Source organism: Sceloporus undulatus, chromosome 7 (assembly GCF_019175285.1).
Source record: "Sceloporus undulatus isolate JIND9_A2432 ecotype Alabama chromosome 7, SceUnd_v1.1, whole genome shotgun sequence".
Taxonomy (NCBI): domain Eukaryota; kingdom Metazoa; phylum Chordata; class Lepidosauria; order Squamata; family Phrynosomatidae; genus Sceloporus; species Sceloporus undulatus.
Genome location: NC_056528.1, coordinates 22,983,509 through 23,006,164, shown reverse-complemented (window position 1 = coordinate 23,006,164; position 22,656 = coordinate 22,983,509). Strand labels below are relative to the sequence as shown.

Sequence of the window (22,656 nt, the reverse complement as noted above, 5' to 3'; positions counted from 1 at the left end):
GTAGAGAGGCATTGCTAGCATAGGATGGCTTGTATCGCATTGGAAGAAGAGCAAGTAATGCACCTCTGATGCTGTGGATTATGTTACTGGCCCCTGTAATATTGTTCTCACAGGGCTTAATACCCTAAAGGGATCAGATCCAGTTGAATCTTGAAAGTGAAGAAGGGTCATCTCTGGGAGACTGCCAATGAAGACTAGGTGCTGTAGGCTGTATTTCAAAGGAAGGAACTGGCAAAACCACCTCTGAGTGATCCTTACCTAACCAAACCCTATGAAATTCATGGGGTCACCATAAAGTCGACGGGCAACTTGTGGGCACACACGCACAATAGTGTTCTCAGATGGACCTTCCTCCTCACACAGGCCACGTCTATTATAAAATAAACAGCCTTCCTGTTTTGAAGACTACAGGTGCTGCTGTCAGTTCAGCTTTTCTCCCTTCCTTCCTTCCTGTCTGGGAGCCAAAGGAAGGAACACATCCAAAAGGCCTTATTTAAAAATGCTAATTTGCAGAGAAGCATGATGGAGAGAGGTTGGGCAGCCCATTGGCTGCTTTGAGGCAGCCAGAACACACCCTGTTTTAGAAATGCCTGCATCTGCTCCCATATAGTCCTCTTCCTCCTCCCTCCCAATGTGTCCAATTTCCCTGTATGATTTATAACACACTTCAAGATAACCCCTGAAGCACAAGGTGGGGGCAAACTGTGTGATTCCCTTGGGATCCAGACACTCTACACTTTTACAGCTAATCTGACAGCGTCATGCCTTGGTTTGAGTGCTGGACTAGGACTCTGGGAGACCAAGTTTCAAATCCCCTCTTGTCAGCCACTGAAATCCACTGGACAGCCTTGGATGAGTTACACTCTCTCAGCCTCAGAGGAAGGGAATGGAGAAACCCTTTTGAACAAAGCTTGCCAAGGAATCCTCCACAATAAGGTCACCTTCAGGTGGCCATACGTTAGGAATGACCTGAAGGTACACAACAACGCTTTTGAAAGTGACCCCATCACTGGTGCAAAGTGAAAGAAACAGGGGCTTCAGGGACTGGAAAATGTGAAAAAGTGGAGGGGAAGAGGCTACAGGACTCAACCCAGAGCCTTTGCTGTGTTAAAGATGGCACCATTTCCAAACAGTTAGTTCACCAACAGGCACAGCAGTGCCACAGAGAGGGCTCCCTGGCATACTGCCTCTTGTAGCTCTCCAACCCCCCTTGATTCCCACAACAGCACCCCCAAACCAGTGCACATCATGAGTCCCCATCATGCAAGGGAAAAGAAAGGATAGGTGACAAATGAGCAGGAATCATGGTGGGTTCCAGATGCAGATTCTGGATGCAGACGGGCACACACTCTGGAAGTATATTTCTCTAACTGCCACTCTACACTTGGAAAGGGGAGAGAATAAGAAAGAAAGGCACACATGGGTGTAGGTTTAGAAATATGCTCCCAAATAAATAAACAGGTAACAGATAAATATACATAGATGCACAATTTCAGCATGTGTGCACAGACAGTGACAGAGATTTACACAATGTGCAAGATGGACCCCATCTCCAGCTCATGAATGTCTACCAATGGCATCAGGAGAGCCAAGCCAGTTCCTTGACTTCCCTGTCTGTGACCTCCAGAGCACACATGCTGACTAAGCCAGACATCAATTGCGCTCCATTTAATTCCAAGCTGAAATCCCATGAGAGAGGGAGAGAGAGAAAGAGGATGGATGAATGGATGGATATGCTGGGATCTGAAGGGGAAGGAGGGAAGAGCACTCATCTGCTGGACTTCAGGCCAGCCATCCTGAAGGGATGAGATTCCAAAGATGAAATCCATGCAGTGAGCAAGAGCGAGAGACAGAGAGAGTGCATGTCCACCACCCATCCTGCCTCAAAGTGCCTGCCTGGCCAGCAACAAAATTTCAGCCTCCACCCCTCACCCCCTGTGGGCCCAGCCAGCCATTCTGCATTTCTCAGTGGGCTCTGTGTAGGGGCACAGCCATGCCTGGCACCATCCAACCCACATGCGTGGAGACAAGAGGACTGGTAGACAGAGAGTGCGATTGTGGCTTGGAGGACAGCTGGCAGAAACAGATCGGCCGGGTAAAACCACAGCTGAAGAAAAGCAGCAGAGACTGGGATGGACTGTAGAGGGGATCTGGGCCTTCTTTTGGCAACACAAAAGGCAAGGATGTGGGTTCAAAAGGGCTCATTTTAAATGTTTACAAGAGAGTTGAAAAGAGAAGACTTGCTCCTTCCTTCCTTCTTCCCAAGAAGGAACCACTCCTTGCTCCCTTCCTCAGAAAGAGGTGGTCCAGCAGAAGCCCAGTGGTTTCTGGCCCGGAACCTCACTGTGCCCAAATTGGACCCAGAGGTCTTGGCATCCCACAGGCCACTCTCAGCATGCAAAAGATATCCTGTGCCAACCCTCCCCTCGAAGATGGTGGGCCAAGCCAAGAAGGGCCTCTCTAGGCCAGCCTGTGCCAGCCCCCACTGTCCCACCTCCAAGATGTTTGGAGGAAGCCCACAAGAGGAACAGGAAGCCCACAAGAGCTGGACACAAGGATGATAGTGTGCGCATGCACACAGACACCTATGGGAAGAAGCCAGCCCCTTTCCACAGAGATGCTTCCTGCCAGCTCCACCTTGGCATATCCCTGCCTGGCCCATCAGCATGCATCCATTCAAGTCCTTCATCCATCTGTCTGTCCACCCCTCCCATCTTTCTCTCAGTCAAGGCAGCTCACAAAAGGGCACAAAATACAATAGCCCCATGGAGTATCCACTCTGACAGAGAAAACATAGCAAGGGGGACCAGGCCAACCCTCAAAGAGATCAAGGGCAGAGGAGTGCTGGGGTTATTTGTTTTTGTTGGACCTTCCCACGCAAGTAAAGGCAGTTCTAAGATGCTGTGTCAAAATTGCTCAGCTTTGGGTCCCATTTACCTCCATCTTCCTGGCAGAGTTGAGATGATGGGAGCTACCATGCCTCAGGCAGAAGGTGGCTCCTGGCCATTCAGGAAAGTCTGTGCTCCTCATATCAGAAGATGCTGGGCAAGGGTAGGAGGACACCCTGGGATACGGGCTCCTTCACACAGAGGGGCCATCCTGCACATGAGGGGCAAGAGCCCCCTCCTCACAGTTAGTCACCCCCCTCTAGACAAACATCTTGGTGGTGGGACAGTGGGGGCTGGCACAGGGTGAGTGCCCCAAGAGAAGATCCCCCAAACCCCGTGGCCCTATCGGAAGCATGATTCTTCTTTCCCCAAGGTGTGCTCCCTGCCACTTTTTAGCCCAAACTTGGTGTTTTTTTAAATGCATGTGCACACACACAGCCCCCTGACTGATAGCCACTACCTTCCCTGCAGTCTGTGCAGTCCTGCAGACAAGGAGCATCATGTTCCCATTAGCCTTCTGGAAACGAGAGGCCTAGCTTGGCTGGCCTTTAACCCAATCCAAATGGGGAAGATGGTTATCTCTGTTTGCTCATCCTCAGGCCAGATGCACATGGATGGATGGAGCAAAGGGGTCAAACATCTCCATGAAGAAGCTAGTGAGAGGCAACATCGTGGCCTGGCAGTCCAGGAAGGAACACCATCCCTCTTGCCATGCTCATCACAGGCAGGGGGGTCAGCCAGGTGGCAAAATCTCTGATGCCAGAAAGTGGATAGCAGAGAGAAGTCAGTGGAGAGCAGTCACCCTCTTCTTCTACCTCCTCCATGTCACCTCTGTCCAAATTCTCCCTCATCAATGAAAGGCACAAGTGCCATATGGTCCAGACAGCAGCCAATGGAAGAAAGAACAGCCTTAGCACCACACACACACACAGGCTCTCTGTCTGCCCCCCCCCAATCTGTAGCACAGTGACCCAGTAAACAGCTGAAGCAGGAAAATAAATGCAAGAACCGTCTCCACTGAAGAGGAACATGGAGGGGGCCAGGGCAAAAGGGGTCTGCAAAAGACAACTGGAGGGGAGAGGTCTGGAGAAGAGGAGCCCCTTTGTTCATCTCCAACTCACCCCCACAGTGGATGTGGCACCTCCCTCTGCCCCCTCCATCTGTTGTCCCTGAACTCCTTGGCTCCCCACTTTCTGCCCCAGTCAGGAGGCCTCTCCATGGATCTTGGGGTCAGAAACCCAGAGATCCAAGAAGAGCCCAATACGTGGGGAGGCTCCCACTCACCCACAAAACTGACTGGCAAAAGAGCACCGGGGGTGGAGAGGCAGGCAGCCCTTGAACAAGAAGAGGTCTGTGCTAACATCCCCAGCTCCCTACGTCATTCCTCATAGGGCATGGTTTCCAGACCCTTCACCATTTTGGTGGCCCTTCTTTGGACTTACTCCAGTTTCTCAACATCCTTTTTAAATTGTGGTGCCCAGAACTGGACACAGTATTCCAGGTGGGGCTTGAACAGAGCAGAATAGAATGGCACTATTACTTCCCTTGATCTAGACACTATACTTCTATTGATGCAGCCTAACATCACATTGGCCTTGTTAGCTGCCGTATCACACTGTTGACTCATGTTTAACATGTGGTCTGCTTGGACTCCCAGATCCCTTTCACATGTAGTCTCATTCAGCCAGGTGTCACCCATCCTATATATGTGCATTTCATTTTTCCGCCCTAAGTGCAGTACCTTACATTTCTCCGTGTTGAATTTCATTTTGTTAGCTTTGGCCCAGTTTTCTAATCTATTAAGGTCATTTTGAATTTTGATCCCGTCCTCTGGGGTATTAGCTATTCCTCCTAGTTTGGTGTCATCTGCAAATTTGATTAAGTATGCCCCCAATTCTGTCATCCAAGTCATTAATAAAGATGTTGAATAGCACTGGGCCCAGGACAGAACCCTGTGGGACCCCAATGGTCACTTCTTTCCAGGATGAAAAGGACCCATTGTTGAGTACCCTTTGGGTTTGGTCAGTCAACCAATTACAAATCCATGTTATGGGGCACCAAACACAGTCGCCTACCACCACTCATCGCCTGAGTTATGGCTAACCAGTGCTCTGCAATGGCCACAAAGAGCCACAAGGGCCCTGGCCAAAGGGACCTCTGGCTGAGCTATTCTCAAGGAACTCTTTCCTCTCTGGCTCTTGACTAAGCCAGGGCATTCCTTCAGGTGTGGGGGGGGGGCAGGTCAGGGCTGTCTCCTATCCTTACAGCTCCTGGAATAACCAGCAAATCCAGGCTCAGAGGATGCCCATTTGTATAATTTTGTATAAAGGTGGCAGAATCCCACTTGGCTGCAAGAATACAGCAGACTTCCCACCAACTCTTGACCAGTCCAGACAATGTTTTGGTTGTCAGTTTGAAAACTGACTCTGTCTGCACCTCTCTCCTCAAAGGCTCACAAACCTCAATTTTGGGAGGCAAACCCACAGAGGAAGCTCATGTTAATGGTAGGATTGTCCAGAGAGCAGATGCACCCCCAATCAGAGATGCTGGGGATTGAACTCAGATGGGACTTTCCTCTAGCAAGGCATTGTTTTGCCACTTGACCAGGAGAATACCTTCATCCTGAAAACACACGCATGCACACACACACACACACACACACACACACACACACACTTTGCAAAAAATGAAAGCAATACAAAAGAATGTGCCGTTCTTGGCAGGTCCCCCCATCACTCCCCTTCTCCATGTCCCTCCAATGCACAGCTTTCTACTGCTGCACATTTCTCCCTGCACCACACACACACACACAAACTCTGCTGGCACTGCACCCAAAATCTGTTTCTTAGCAACAGGCTTCCCTCCATTCCTCAGATCTCTTTCTTTCTTTTTTCCCCCCAAGGGCTGCAAAGCAAGAGAGAGAAAGAAATGTGGGGGAAGCTTCTTGGCGGAGGTCAGTGGAGGAGGAAAGCAGCCCCTTCTTTCCAATTGAATCGGAAAGGGGAGGGAGGCAAGAGAGACCACCAAAGTGAACCACAGCAGGAGGGAGACACATCCACACGCAGCAGGCACATGGAGCATTACCCAGTTATCAAACTAGCTGGGGATGCGGCTGCCTGCAGGATTACTCACCCCCCCTTCCCAGCCCAGCTGACACACAAGGGCACAACCCCACACAAGGCTCCTTTGTTTCCTCCACTGAGGAATCTCTTGTGTGCACTCAAGGCCTGGTAAACAACACATTCTGTCCATCGCCTCCGCCTCTTTCCAAAGCTGTGGCTTCAGAGGAAAGAAGAGTCACTTAGGGCAGAAAGAAGGGGCCAGGCAAAGACCTTGGCCTCCTATTTCGAAACAAGGACACGTGCACATACCCTCACCCTGCGCCCTTTGTGGAGGGGTGCGTCTGCTCCTGCTGTGATTCTGCCCAAAAGTATCCTCCATCTTGCAAATGTCACAGCAGCATCTGAGGTTCAAAGGCCAGTCCCACTTAACTAAAAGGGACTCGACTCCCAGGTAAGCGTCTAAGTTAGAACAGAGTATTGAGAAACAGAATGGTTCCCAGTCAGGGTTCAAACAAGGCTGCATTCTATCACCCTATTTGTTCAACTAGTACTCAGAAAATAGACTCAGAGGAAGGAGGAGTGAAGATCAGAGGATGAAACATCAACAGCCTCAGATAGGCAGATGACACCATTCTACTACCAGGAAAAAAAGATCTCAGACAATTACTAAAGTCAAAGAAGAAAGTACCAAGGAAGGCTTAATGTTGAACATTAAGAAAACAAAAATAGTGGTCACAGAAGAGCTACATGAATTCATTCTGTATTACTAGGTAACAGAAATAGTCAAAGATTTCCCATATCTTGGATCAAACATTGATCAGGACAAAGAATGCAGTCAAGAAATCAGACTAGGATTGGAAATGATGCCTATGAAAGAACCAGACAAGATCCTAAAGTGCAAAGATATAAAACTGAACACTAAAGTTAGGATCATCCAAACTATTGTATTCTCCATCACCATGGACAGATGCGAGAGCTGGACAGTGAAGAAAGACGACAGAAAGAAAATCAAATCATTTGAGAGGTGGTGCAGGAAAGGAGTGCTGAGGATACCACGTATGGCCAGAAAAGACAAACAAATGGATCCTTGACCAGATCAGGCCTAAACTCTCCCTGGAAGCCAAGATGTTGAAACTGAGGTTATTGTACTTTGGCCACTTCATGAGAAGGCACAAAAAAGCCAACAATGTTGGGAAAAGTGGAAGGCAGTTGTAGAGAGGAAGACTGCAAGCCAGATGGACAGACTCAACCAGGGAGGCCATGGGCCTGAGCCTACAGACCTGAGCAGAGCATATGAGGGCAAGGGGGCTTGGAAGTGTCTCATTCACAAAGTTGTCATGAGTCAAGGCCAACTCCAAAAGCTAACAACACCAACAAAAGCTTGTTCTGGAAAATTTATCCTTCTTCCCAGAACAATCCAGCTAGCATGCCCACATCCTGGAAACTGCAGGCTAAAAAAGTAACTCCCCTCCCCTGTCTTTGTTTGCTTTTTCAGTCAGGCTGAGCCAGTGGCTACAGAGGAGGGAGGGGGGGGGGAGCTGGGCCCCACAAATGTGGCTCCTGTTGCATAGGGCCCAGAGAGGTGCACACAAAGGAAGACCACCTTGCAGGGAAGGATGAGTTGCTCACCGACCTGGGCTGAGCCTTGCCAGAATGAAATGGGTTGAGGGATGAAATGGAGGGCAGGCCCAGCCAAGGGGTACTTGGAGCACAGCCAGAGGCACAGGCTGGCAGTTGGGTTGCTGGTTTTAGGCAAACCTCCCAACACACACACACAGGGGGGGGGGGAGAGGCTCCAGAATGCCTCCAATTTGATTTCTGACTCCATGCCCAACTGAAGAGTCAGTGTTGTTTGAGAGTTGGACTAGGGCTTTGGGAAACCAGGATTTGAATCTCCACTCAGCCATGGAAACCCCCAGGTGACCATGGGCAAGTCATGCTCTCTCTGCTTCAGAGGAAGGCAATGGTGGCCAATTGCCTTTGAGCAAAGAAAACCCGTGACAGGTTTGCCAACAGCAATATACCCATCTACATCCCTCTTGGTTCCTGGAGTCAGAAGCCAAGTGCCACAGGACAGCACCTCTTAATAAGTCTGTGGCATAAGGGAGATCTGAAGATGATCAAGAGGCAGGTGCCCTTTGGGAAGAGGCCTCCTTGCCCCCCCCCCGGGGGGCAGGAGAAAATGCCTCAGGGGAAGATCACTGTAGAGGATGAAGATGCACAGGGGTAATGGGGAGCTGTTACTTATTCCTTCACTCCTTGGTCCAGTCAAAGGAAGACTCTCCCTCCCCAACGAATCCTCACTTAGAAAGATACCCAGGGAGTCAGTGGAAGGTTCCAGGTTCCCAGGAATGCCAGTCTAGGTTCAGGGAGAGACCCCACAGCAGCACACAGGAGGCTGCTATTTGCACCCGCTCTCTGCAGACAATGGCAGGATTGCACAGGCCAAGCTCCTTGGGAAGAGCCAGGCTCCCTCCTGGGAAATGAGGAGCTGCCACATTCCCTTGCTGACTCATGGGGCAAAGCAGGTACAGCTCACCTGTCAGCCACATAGGGTCAGCTGGGGTCTGTGTGTTGTCCTTCCCCCTCCCACTAAGTTTTGAACCAGAGCTGCCTCAAAGCCCAAGGCAAAGGCCTTCCTCTGCCTTTCTGTACAATGCACTGTGCCCCATCACCGTTGAAAGGGGTGGGCCATCTTGAGGCAGAGCAGAATTGGGGCCCTCAGAAGAGAATCTCCATAGAGTCTCTGAATAATTCTAGGGTCCTCCCAAGGTGGAGGCACTTCCAAACTGCACAAGCCTCACACAGGAACATTTAGGGGGCCCTCACCTCTGCAATTCACTAAGTTAATGCCCTTAGAAGGAAAGCATCAGGTTTTAAGAACATTGGATAAACCTCAAGGACTGTAGAAGCCAGCCCTCCCCACTAAGTCTTGCAGTACACCTAAGGTGTCCAAACCATCCCCAGGGCCTCTTCTACCTTTGCCCCAGGCTCACAGTGCTCTTTGGGCAGAAAATAGGGGTTCTTGCTGTCCAACGCAGGCAGAGACTTCGGCTAACCTGAACTGTTATAGGACCACCACAGGGGGATGTGCCAGGAACTTCCAGTCACCCAGGACTAGCCCCCCACCTGGCATAATTCATGCCTCCTTCTATACAGGAAGCACAGTTCACTAATCCTGCAGCCTGGTTGGCTTATAGTCAAAAGTTGGCCTGCCCCACAAGATGGAATGGCATCTACGTTGGCCAGAGAAAAAGGAGAATGTGGATGCAGTAAAATAAATAAACTGCACATTCAGGATACCATTGCAACTGCCTGAGGACTGCCAGTTTGGCAGTGTTCAGGAGGCAAATCAATTAGCTCCCCAATAAACACTACCTCAGGGCATTGTTGGCATTCCAACTAGCATCACCAAGGAAGAAGATGAAACTTCTCCTTATTGGACACCCCATAGGCATTGTAAATATGAGAAAACAAACCTCTGTGCTACTTTTTATTACAAGTTATTGTTTGATTAAATATATCTTGCATCAAATTCAGCTTGGGATAAACATCAAAACAAGACCAGACACCTGCACCAAGAAAAGCTCAATCCTGCAAGCTTCACTCACTCACTCTGCTCCCTTGCAAATCAATTTGTCCAGCTGCCATCAATGGTTCGTGTTAAATGTATGGGGCCTAAAAAAGCAAGTTACATGAAGCAGGTCACCTGGAGGAGATTCCTGCTTGCCAGAGGGGACCAAAACCTGCAACCACTTCCTAGCTCTGTGTTCAAAGACTTACTAGAGGCCAAAATTTTGAAGTTCATCTCTGACTACTAGGAAACCTGCTGAGAATTTATCAAGCTTTGTCAACACACTTTCAAGCCCCTCTACAGCTTCTGGGGCTAGAAACTTGTGTTCAAAAATACAATAGCTGAAATCCTCAGGGCACTCCACACTGCACTCCATACAATGCTACAGTGCCACACACCACTCCGCTCTGGTTAAGGGGGTCTGTTGCAAGCCAAGTGGCCCTGCAGATAAAGAATGCCTTAATTTGCATTAACAAAGGGTATCCATTTAATCAAAGCTGGATCACACAGATTAAAGACCCCCTTTGTGTGGTCATGCTGTCCAGATTAAAAATGCCACAGTCCTCCAAGATCCGCTTCTTCTCTTGTTTCAAAAGAGGCCGCCTTAATCTTCTAGATATGCTTAAGCCTTCCTTCATGCGGGTAAACTGGACAGGCAGAGCCTTTTAGGTTAACTCTGAGAGACTGTCTTTCTGTGATATCTACGGAGCAGGTCCTTCTCAGTGGATGCTCCCAGGCAGTAGGACTCTCTTCCAAGGGAACGCCAGGTTGGCCTCCCCTGTTGCCCCTTTTATCTGGGGCTGGGGAGCGTCTCTGACTAACAGGTTACCTGCAGAGGGATGTGTGCTTTCAGTGGGTGAGTACAGTGTCCCTTTCTTTCAATGCTGTATATTTAACTGTTTTTAATTCTGGTGTGATTTAACATTGCCATTACCAGAATTGTGTTTTTATATAACTGCTTCTTTGTTTTAACTGCTCTGTTTGAAAGCAAAAAGAGATGCTGTTGTCAGGAATTTACAAGTGTCACCAGGGCAGCCTCACCGCTGGCCCTCTTCCCCTCAAAAACTGTGCCAAGAACCCTGTGGCACCCCACTGGCCACTTCTTTCCAGGATGAAGAGGAGCTATTGCTGAACACCCTTTGGGTTCGGCCGGTCAACCAACTGCAAATCCATGTAACAGTTGCTTTGTCTAGCCCACATGTTATAAGCTGTTTGCTTGTCACTACACCACACTCCTCACTACACCACAGTCTGAACTTTTAATCGTTCTTCCCAGGAAAGCAGAAGTTGCAGCTTTCCAGGAGACTCACACCTGCAGGGGAGTGAGGGGCAACTTTTCCAAGACCCCACTCGCACACACCTTCCTCTGCCTCATGGCATACCCACTGTGGTAGTGAGAGTAATATGTCTGCATTTCCTCTCTGCCCAGCAGCTGGGGGCTGCGATCCTTGCCTTGTGTTGAGTTGGCGTTGGCTGAGGGTTAAATCATATTTCCAAAGGCTTCTTTTACAATAGTCCAGTGACACAACAGGGAGCAAAAGACACGGTGCTGTCCTTATGCTAAAATAGCTAACACAGAAGAGTTTGTGAGGAAGCAATATAGTGCCATTCTCTTTCTTACCCAAATCCACCACTCTGGCAGGACGTAAAGTTGCCATGGGCACAGGTGCCAGCTTGTAGTTTTAAAATGTTTGAAATGGGAAAATGAAATGCAAGTGGAAGAACCCCCTTGAAACGCATTGGGAGTATTTGATTCCCTGCCTTCTTTGGTCCAGCCATGGCTCCTGGTCAGATTCCCAAGAAGGGAGAGAAATTCAGCATATTCTCAGGGGCTTTATGGCTGAGCATCAAAAATAATTTGCATGTCCCAGTCCCAATCGTCCCTGGCGAGACAGGAGCCTTGAAAAAGTGAGAGCCACCACATGCATAAGTAGATCTTTGCCTTCCTGACTTATCAAGCAGATCAGAGAGGGACTGGCTGAATGGGCAAAGGGGGTAGTCAGTGCCTCCCTACAACAAGGCAGCGTTCAAATTTGCCTAAAGTAGACAGTTGTGAGGGCTATGTTGAAAAAATCATCCCGAAATCCCTCTGTAATGGATAATGATCAGCTGGTGTTTGACTTACTGTTTTGGGGCAAGATATTAGGGCAGTGATGGCAAACCTATGGCAAGCGTGCCAGGGGTGGCACTCAAAGCCCTCTCTGTGGGCACATGTACCGTCGCCCCAGCACAGAGTTTGTTACTAGAAAGCCAGAGGGACATGGCACTTTGCAATAAATACATGGGTTTGGGGTTGCAGTTTGGGCACTTGGCCTCTAAAAGGTTCACCATCACTGTATTAAGGCATAGATCCTCGAAAAGGAAAGGCAGGATATAAATAATAATAATAATAATAATAATAATAATATTGTGGCCTTCCAGCTCCAAGATTTCTGAGATGAGATGGATTATCAAGATCCATTTCAATCTGGCTTCAGGTCTGGCTATGGGAAAAAGTCAGCTTTAGTCTCCTTGGTAAATGAATTACGTAGGAAACTGGACAGAGGAACTGTGTCTCGTTTGGTTCTGCTATACTTCTCAGTGGCTTTTGATACCATCGACCATGGTTTCCTTTTGGGCCACCTCACTGGGCTGGGACTTGGAGGTACTGTTTTACAGTGACTCTGTTCCTTCCTGGAATGGCAAACCCAGGTGGTTGTGCCGGGGGACTCCTGTTCCTGTTGGCTCATGGGGTTCTATGGGTTCTGTTTTGTTCCACATGCTATTTACCATCTACATTAAAGTTTTGGAGTGCAGTGCCATCAATATGTGTATAACACCTGAAGGATGCTGTCCTGGTCCTAAACCAGAGTTTGTCATCAGTAATGGACTGAGTGAGGGCAAACAAACTGAAACTTAATCCAGTCCTCCTCATCCAATCCTCCTCATATTGAGGAGGGAGCAAGCTTGTTTTCTGCTGCTCCAGAGAACAGGACCCAGAACAATGGATGAAGCTACAGGAAAAGAGATTCCACCTCAACATTAGGAGGAACTACTGACATTAAGGGCTGTTCGTCAGTGGAACACACTTCCTCAGACGATGGTGGAGTCTCCCTCCTTGGAGGTCTTTAAACAGAGACTGGATGACCATCTGTTGGGGATGCCTTGTTGAAAACAGGTTTACATCTTGTGTGTCCTCCTGGTCTCAGCTTTGAATTAGGAGGCCCAGGTCTCCGCAGTGATCAAGAGTGCTTTTGCACATTTAAAGCCTGGGCACCAGTTGCAGCTGTTCCTTGAGATGCTGGATCTGGCCTTGGTGGTACATGCCTTGGTTACACCCCTCCTTGGACTACTGTAATGCACTTTACTTGGGGTTGCCTTTGAAATGTGTTTGGAAACTTCAGCTGGCCCAAAGAGCTGCAGACAGATTGTTGTCTGGGGCAGGTGACAGAGACCACACAATGCCCCTGTTAAAACAGCTCCACTGGCTGCCAGTTTGTTTCTGGGCACAACTCAAAGTGCTGGTTATGACCTATAAAGCCCTATATGGCTCGGGTCCAGGCTATGTGGCAGACCCTATCTCCCTGTATGAACCGCCCTGGGGGTCCCACCACCATCACAAGCATGGCTGGTGGGGGACACAAGAGAGGGCCTTCTTGGTGGCTGCCCCCAGGCTCTGGAACTTTCTCTCCAGGGCCAGAATGGCCCCCTCTTTGCCCTCCTTCTGTCAGCAGGCCTAAACCTTTTCATCCAGACAGGCCTTTAAAACAGAAAGTTTAAAAGAATGTGATAGATCATATTATTATTATTATTACTATTATTAATACTGGAATAGCTTTGCTCTTTTTTAATGTTCACTTTTTGTATGTTTTTAATTCTTTGAAACTGTGAGCCGCTTTGAGTCCCAGTTTGTAAGAGAGAGAGTGGGATTTAAATGAACAAATTAACCAGGGCTCAGAAAGGGAGCGCTTCTTTCTTTCTTTCTTTCTTTCCTTCCTTCCTTCCTTCCTTCCTTCCTTCCTTCCTTCCTTCCAAAATAGCCAGGTGTGAGGATTCCCCCAAGATAACAGCATGTTCAGGACAGACCAAGATAGGTTTCTTCTACCTGCTCCGCTGCCAAGTGTTGGAGCTGAATGCCACACAATGTGCCAATGAGCGTAAACACGTAGGTGAGAAGAGGAGGAGGTGCCAGTCAACGCTGTGCCAGGGTGACTGTGCAAAGGAAGCCCCACAGCCAGGGCAGCCTGTCTCTGTGCCACTGCAAACTGTCAGATAAGCGGGTGGGGGGCAAGGGGGCTGCTTCCTTCCTGTCCTGGAGGGAGCCTTCCCATGGAAACGGGATGCTGGGTGTACAGATGGCTCTGTGTCCCATGGCAGGGCAGAAAGAGCTTGGGTTTCCAAAGGCAGGGAGGCTCAACTGGAACCAGCCCAGTCAAATGCACCCCAAAGGCAAAGAATGCCCTCCCCCCCAAAAAGGACTGCTGTCCTGTCTGGCCCACACCTGCCCCAGGAAAGAGGGGCCCTTGGCAGATCACTCCCTCCTCAGATATCTGGAATGGGAGGGTTCGAGGAGGGGGGGCAACAAGGGCCTGGCCTCCCACCCCAGGGTCCCTGATCAAAGGCCAGCCCCACACTGGCTCCTTCAAGCTGGGATGGGAAGGCCCTTTAATGGGAACCAGATGGGGCTTTCTTCCCAGCATCTCTTGGCCCCTCTGAGGAGAGCAAGAGTCTGGGAGGGGGGCAAGAAAGGCTGCCCCAAGAAAGAGCACCCCCCAAAAAGACAGCACCGGAAAATGAGAGAGAGAGAGAGAGAGAGAGAGAGAGGGAGGGCCCCCCAGATATATTTGGGGGAGTTCTTCATTCATATTTACTATCTGTGTGTGTATAGGTATGTATATATACATATGGATATCTGTTGTGTTTGTGTGTGTGTTTATATAAATATGTGTATGTATATATATGTGTGTGTGTGTATACATGTATATGTGTATATATATGTGTGTGTGTGTGTATATGCATATAGAGAGATGAAGAGCTCCTTCAAATATGTATATATATGTGTATGTGTGCATAAATATATAGAGAGAGGGATATGAAGTACTCCCCCAAATACGTGTCTCTGTCTCTCTCTGATCTTCGTCTGCTGCGGAGGAGGAGGAGGAGGAGGAGGCGGGCATCCTGAGGGACCGCTGTTCCCAATAACGGAGCCTCCTAGGAGCCCGTCAGAAGCCTAGTCCTGGAGGGAGGGAGGGAGGGCAGGCGGGGCTCGTGTCTTCGGGGGAAAGGGTCCCTGAGGGAGGCTTGGGCTCCCCGGCGGCGCCTGCTGACCTGTCGGAGCGGAGGCAGGTCCGGGTCGATCTGGGTGAAGCTGTGGAGGACGACGGGCCCGGCGCCCTCCGGGGAGAGCCCCATCCGCACCTCCGCCCGGAGGCTCCGGAGGCGGCGCTGGCCCCCCTCCGAGGAGGAGCAGGAGAAGGATAGCAGCAAGGGGCTCCCGCCGCCGGCACCCGGAGAGCCCTGACACCGGGAGCCCGAGCCGGAGGGGGGCGCCGCCGGCAGCTCCGGCCACATCGGGCCCCGAGCCTCAGCCTCCGGCGCCGTTTCCCGCCGCCGCCGCGAGGCCCCTCCGCCGCCCGCCGCCCATTCCCTCCTTAGGGGCCGAGCAGCACTCCAGCCCCGCCCCTGGGCACGCCCCTTGACGTCACCTTCCCGCCCCGCCCCCTGACGCCACCATTCCCGCACTTGCACGCGCCGCGAGGAGAGCGAGAGCGCCCTCTGCCGGACAGAGCGAGCAGCGCAGCAAAGAGAACCCAGCCAAGTGGCTCAATTCTCCCCTTGGAATGCAAATATTTTGCAAGTGGCTGCAAATACTCTGGTGCTTTTCAAAATCTCATATAGAAAGAGCAGTGGCATATAGCCCCATATGGCTCTATCAAGAATAAGCTCTGAAGCTCACTTCTCCAGGCGCATGGCTGATCTTGCACCCCAGGAATCCAACTCAGAAACGTCCCAGATGGGAGCACTTGTGATCAGTGACCTTTGAAGGCCGCAGCTTAAAGTGGGGAGCTACCAGGGGCTTTCCAGATGCCATCAAATTGAATCTTAATCCAAACAAGTCTGAGATGCTACTGGTCATAAGGCAGATCAGGGGAAAGGGATTCAACATGCATTGGACTGGGTCACACTCCCCTGAAGATGTGGGCCTGCTCCTGGTCTCAAGACTCAACCCTGGACTTTGATGCCCAGGTGCCACCAGCAGCCAGGCGTGCCTTTGCACAGCGAGGGCCTGTGTGCCAGCTGGATTCATTCCTTGCAAAGTCAGAGACACATCCCTTTACATCCCATCTGCACTACTATACAGAATATTTTGCTGTCTTGGGTCCCATATAGGGAGAAATTTGGGATATTAACAAATAATTGAATAAATGCCCATGAGGGGGAGGCAGGGTGGCATTTGCTACCCAACAGCATATAGTGCGTCTCATTGCAGCCCCACCCCATTTTCAATCTCAGCCCCATATTTGATAGCATGTCTGCATCTAGCCCTATAACTGCCAATGCAGTCCATGGAGGGTGTTGGCACCATCACTCTGCTGCCCTTTAAGACCAGAGAGGCAGCCGTGGGGAGGCAGGTCACTGGTATAAAGGCCCCACACACTTCCCATCCCAAACATCTGTCTTCACTGCCAATATTTTCCTCTCCAGAGATAGGAGGGATCAAACAAGCCTGCCTCGCAGGGCTGTTGCACAGACCACTTGCTAATCTAAGTCAATACACTTTTAATATGGAAATACCGCCATGCTCCATTTATTGGGTTCATTTGCAAACTTACTGTGTTCCCCTCTCCTCTCAGCCAAACCCTCCTAATTACTAGTGTTTGGACATTTGGCCTTTGGAGGGAGTGGCTTTGGTGGGGCTTCTGAAATCAGGCCAGGCTGGGATGCCTCTGTTTGCCGTTCCACAAACAGATAAGTCCCAGCTTTGGGATTTAAACCCACTTAGCTCCATTGACTTCAGTGAGCTTAAGCCCAAATCCTCTGGCTTAACTGGCTCTCAGACCATCCTCCTCCCTTGCTCTTGCGTCAAGATGTTGAGTAGAAAGTTTCACCAGACCTGAAGTTGTGGGGCCAGAGTTGCGGGGCACATTTGTGTGCCTGGTAGAAATTGTCTTCAAAAGCACAAGGCAACAAATGTGGAGATCTGGGTCCAACTCAACACTTGGTTTATTTTCGGGCCTCCCTCTCAGTTGCGCAAGGAAAGGCAGAGTGAGACCCACTCACAACTCAACTCCAGCCTTCCTCCAAGCTACACTCACCAAACTGAGAAGGAGTACAACTCCCAGGCCATTGTGTTTCCAATTACCGTGTACGGATAGGAGAGCTGGACAGTGAAGGAAGCAGACAGAAAGAAAATCAACTCATTTGAAATGTGGTGCTGGAGAAGAGTACTTGGGATACTATGGACAGCCAAGAAGACAAACAAATGGGTTCTTGAACAGATCAGACCAGGGCTCTCCTTGGAAGCTATGATGATCAAGTTGAAACTATCGTACTTTGGCTATATAATTAGAGGGCATGGATCACTAGAAAAAACAATAGGAAAGGTGGAGGGTAGAAGAAAGAGAGGAAGACCACACACCAGATGGATAGACTCAAGGGCAAGGGCTAGCAGGATCTGGGCAGGGCAGTGGAAGATAGGGAGACGTCTCATCCATGGGGTTGCCATGAGTCGGAACCAACTCAAGGGCAGCTAATAAGAAAAACAATGTAGTTCATCTGGTCCCGGAGACTTAAATTCATTTACATTAAGCAGGCCAGGTATTACTGAACCATGGTCCCTCCACATTCACTGGGGTTAAGGGTCAAAGATACATGTGAATGCGGAAAAACCGTAAATAAAATAATAATATCCTTTTTACCTGAGAGAACACCGCTCTAGGAATCCTCAAGTCCTCCAGCGCAACTCTATGCTCAACATCTGCCAGAAGCTTATCATAGAATCCTGCTGGAGGACCTACAGATGGCTAGAGAAGTGTTTTCTCTAGGAACCTCTAAGTTCTCCAGTACAATTCTATGATCAAATTCCAGCAGAATTGGGCTGGAGGACTTAGAGATTCCTAGAGAGAACATATTAATCGATTCCTCAAATAATCAAAGCCACAAAAGTAAAAGCTGCAAATGTGGAGGGCTGACTGTATTACCACTTGATTTATTCTGTGCTGCATTTTCCCTATTGTAGTTCTGCCTTTTCTCTGTCTCCTGTTAGGATTTTGCCATCTTCTCCATGCAACGGTCCCACCATTTCCTTATTCTTCCTTTTGTTACGGAGATACCCCCCAAAAACCCTTCTTATTGTCCTTAACTTCTCTAGCAAGCCTGATCTCAGTCTGCTCTTTCGCTTTTCTGACTTGCTTGCTCCAACATAGCATCCCTTCAAATATTTAAACAGGGCTATCATATCACCTCTTAACCTTCTTTTTTCCAGGCTAAACATACTTAGCTCCCCAAGTCTCTCCTCATAGGGCATGGTGTCTAGACCTTTCACCATTTTGGTCACCCTCCTCTGGATATGCTCCAGCTTCTCAACATCCTCCCTGAAGCCACAGGGCCAATCACAGGTGATGTTTGTTCATGGAATCTGCTCATGTGGTCGCACCAATACATTTGCCGCCATCGCCAACCCCACACCAGACACACACACACACACACACAGGGATGCAGCCGGCCGGGGTGCCATCCAACATATTTATTCTGGGGTTATCTCCAAACAACAACCAGGGTCTGGTGGCAAGAGGCTGTTTACAGCCCAGGATGCTGTTGCACCAGGGTTTACTCCTCAAAAGACAGGCATGGAACTGAGCTGTGCTTCCAATACTTGGTGGGAAAACATCTTGCCTGTGCAAAGTATCCAAAGGCTGTTTCAGAATAAAATGATGAAAATGAATCAAGTAGCTCCACTGAGACTCACCAAGAAAAATAAACCCTCTAGTGTCAGCATAGTCTCAAAGTCATTACAGGATTCCTTTATATCTTTTCACCTGTGCTAACATGGAGTGGCGCGCACATCCTAGTGCTAGCCTTGAGTTAAAGGACTGACAGTTCAGAAAGGGCCTCATGGTCATCCAATGGAAAACAAAGACAGACAAAAAGTCTGGTCACCCACCAGCAATTCTCACTCATACCAGTTGAGTAGTCCTTCAGAAAAGCTGGGGCTACTGGTTGGTGTTCACTGGCCTAAAGCAACTCCTGTAAAAGCAACCGGGGCTAGTCAAAGGGGAGGGAGGGAAGGATTCATGCCCATGAGTCTACAAGGTTCCAGGAACTGGGCATGATGACTTGCAGGTGAGTCAGCTGCTGGACCAGACTTCTCTGCCAAGTCAGCAGCCAGGCAGGCTGGCATCCCTAAGATATGCAGAGACTTCACTGGTGTCTTCCCTCCCTCTTTCCTTTTCCCAGCTGGGGAGCCACTTAGAGCTTCCTGCAGCCTACCAAGGAAGCCCTCCTGCCCTACAACACTCATCCCATTCCCAGTATGGACTGGTTTGGTTGTTGCTTGTGCTCCCCCTCCTCCTTTATGTTGGACTAATGTCAAAACTTGGGAAGCCATCCCATAAATGGGCCGGAATCCTGGATCCAGTTTTAAGAGGAACGTTAGAAATTGGACTTAGTGGAAGGAGATGGGGGCTGTAGCCTGAACCCTGCTTCCCCTCTCTAAGGCCGCTCCACAACAAAGGGGGCCAAATGTGCCCTCTCACTACTCCAGAGGGCCAGATTGAAGTACGCAGCAGGAGAGAGACCTGACCCAGCTTTCCTTGGCTGGGAGTTCCAGAGCCTGGGAGCAGCCACCCAGAAGGCCTCGTCTCCCATGCCATGCCCCTCGTTTTTCATAAAGGGAGTCCTCAAGGTAGCTAACCAGCTTGAGATGTGTGTGTGCATGTGTGTTTATGTGCTTTCAAGTCACTTCTGACTCATAACGGCCCTAAGACAACCCTATCACAGGGTTTTCTCAGCAAGATTTCTTCAGAGGGGTTTTTTTGCCTTTGCCCTCCTCTGAGGCTGAGAGAAAGTGTGACTTGCCCAGTGTCACCCAGGAGGTTTCCACAGCTGAGAGGGATCCAGACCCTGGTCTCCCAGAGTCCTAGTCCAATGTTCAAACTACTATACCACACTGGCTATTTGATCATGAGATACAGACTGAGAAGAAAAGATGGTCAAGGGTGCTCACAAAAACCAGTGGTGCATCATATGCACCTCAAAGACCTGTTCTGTGCCTCTACTCCGGCTATGCCCAGGGGCACCAATCCTCCTGCCCACCACAATCTTGACTGGGATGGCTCAGGCTGGATCCCCAACTTCCAGCCTCCATCCTTCTCCGCCTGATGCTATTCAGGACTGCCTCCCACCCCATCTTCTCCATGCCGTGAAAGGTTTCACTTGCCACTGCCAACCTTTTACGAGTGTGATCTGGGCTCTCTTTCTGACCATTGCAGTCCTTATGAACACAAAGAGCCCGCTGGCTTTAACACAACATCATCAATGCATCCACTTTTCATTTTAGCAGTGAGCCAAAACCTATCGCCTCACGCTCACCTCTGGCCTTTCCCAGCCTGAGAGAATCCCCAACCAAGACTGCCCCCTGCCGGTTGGCAAATCCCAGGATTTTAGGAAGGGGGGGGGGCAGACTAAGTGCCACCATTATAATGGGGCTTGGGCACAGCGGTGCAGCAGCACGCAACATTCATTTTTCTAATGGAAGGGGGGGTCCGGACCCCAAGAACCCCCCCCTCCTTGGCTACATCCCTGTAGGAATTGTAGGGCATGGAGAACAAAACTGCAGTTAGGGGCCTGCTTGGCATCCTAAAGCCCCTGACTCTCCAGCAAGCAGAAGGGAAGTCTGGGGAGTCTGCTCTGTGCCGTTTTCATATATGAACCTCGACCAAGTCTGCTCCATTCTAGTTCCACATTCATCTGCACTTAAACCAAGCTACATGGAAATCCACATTTAAATATATACTTTAAGGTGTGACTTGAAACACATTTGCTGCTTCTGAACTGAGAACCTTTCGGGAAGTGTGCGATCCACATCCCAAATGAGCAATCCACTGCTGATCTGTCTGCACCTAAGTGCAGTACACAGATCCATTAAGTCGTATCAAATTCCTCTAGCTTCCTTACACAGAACGGAGCTGCAAAAATTATTTTACTCCCTGGAGGAAGCAGTCAATAGCAACAGTTTCCATACAATGTACGGGACAACAGTACCACACACACACACATGGACCTCACCTGAAGGAAATTCTTACCTATGGAAATTCTTACCATGCGACTCAATTACCTGACAGCTCTAATTATCTGATCTCCTGACAGCAATAGCTACCCAACATCTTTAATAGCCTGATGGCTCTAATGATTACATCACATGTTCCAAGACTGAATCGAGCCAATGGGAATTAATTCAGCTTTGGGTCAACTGTAGAAGCAATGTCCTATGTGGACAGTCGTTGACAGAGAAATTGAATCAGGACACAGAAAAGAGAATGGCCGTTGGACTACAAACCCCAGAATCCCCCAGCTCTAGGTCAAAGGAAAACAGTGCTTTAATTAATGGAAATAGAGAAAGCTATGCAACAAAAGGACTGCAGCCCAAAAGTACTCAACAACGGTTGCTCTTCCTCCTGGAGAGAAGCGACTATTGGGATGCGCTTCATGGTTCTGCTATCAGTACTTGAATGGTGGAATAGGGAGCACACTTAGCAAATTTACAGATGACACCAAATGGCACCTGAGCCAGCGTAGTGTGATGGTTTGAGCTTTGGATGATGACTCTGTAGAACAGGTTTCAAATCCCTGACCAGCCATGGAAACCCACTGGGTGACCCTGGCCAAGTCACACTCTCTCAGCCTCAGAGAAGGCAAAGACAACCCGCCCCCGAACAAATCATGATAGGGTTGCCTTAGGGTTGCCCTATGTCAGAAACAACTCAAATGCATACATCAATAATATCTAATAGCTCAGATGAGGAAAAACAAACAAACAGAATTCAAAATGACTTTAAGAGATTGGAGAGCTGGGCCAAAACTAACAAAATGAAGTTCAACAGGGATGAATGTAAGGTATTGCATCTAGGCACAAATACGGGATGGAGAACACCTGGCATGAAAGCAATGCATGCAGCAAGGATCTACAGTCCTTAATAGACCACAAGCGAAGCACACATCAACCATGCTGATTAAAAAAACCTAAATCATAGAATCCTAGAGTTGGAAGAGACCCCAAGAAGGGCCCTGATCCAGTCCAACCCCCTTCTGCCATGCAGGAACTCTCAGTCAAAGCATCCCCATTGACAGATGGCCATCCAGCTTCTGTTTAAAGACCTCCAAAGGAGGAGACTCCACTACACTCTAAGAAAGGAGTTTGTTCCACTGTCGAACAGCCCTTACTCTCAGGAAGTTCTCCCTAATGTTGAGGTGGAATCTCTTTTCCTGCAATTTGCATCTATTGTTCTGCGTTCTAGTCTCTGGAGCAAGTGAAAAAAAGTCAGCTCCCTCCTCAATATGACATCCCTTCAAGTATTTAAATAGGGCTATCATATCACCTCTTAACCTTTTCTTCTCCAGGCTAAACATCCCCAGCTCCCTAAGTCGTTCCTCATAGGGCTTCATGGTTTCCAGACCCTTCCCCATTTAAGTCGCCCTCCTTTGGACACATGGCTCCAGTTTCTCAACATCCTTTTTGAATTGTGCTGCCCAGAACTGGACACAATATTATTCCAGGTGGGGCCCAGGGACGTAGCTAGGATTTTAGGAAGGGGGGGGGTCCAGACTAAGTGCCACCATTATAATGGGGCTTGAGTGCGGCGGCGCAGCAGCACACACCATTCATTTTTCTAATGGAAGGGGGGGGTCCGGACCCCCCGACCCCCCCCCCCGCTACATCCCTGTGGGGCCTGACCAAGGCAGAATAGAGTGGCACTATTACTTCCCTTGATCTGGACACTAGATTTCTATTAATGCAGCCTAGAATGGCATTGGCCTTTTTAGCTGCCGCATGGCACTGTTGACTCATGTCCAACTTGTGCGGAGCTCTGCTCTGGACCCCACAACCAATTCCAACTCCCAGAATCCCATAGCCTTGAGCCAGGGCAGTTAAAGC

General features: G+C 49.4%; 1 protein-coding gene across 5 annotated transcripts in view; it reads right to left on the bottom strand.

Annotated features, from left to right (window-relative positions):
• Window positions 1–22,656, bottom strand: part of RALGDS (ral guanine nucleotide dissociation stimulator) — a 64,404-nt gene that overhangs the window by 28,921 nt on the left and 12,827 nt on the right. For 2 of the 5 annotated variants that reach the window (XM_042478346.1, XM_042478349.1), the window contains exon 1: window positions 14,832–15,166. The exons of the other annotated variants lie outside the window; for them this stretch is intronic. In XM_042478346.1, the coding sequence (XP_042334280.1) occupies window positions 14,832–15,074 (243 nt within the window). In that variant the 5' untranslated portion in view covers window positions 15,075–15,166. Of the gene's footprint in view, window positions 1–14,831; window positions 15,167–22,656 lie in introns of those variants that run through there. 5 annotated transcript variants of the gene reach the window in all.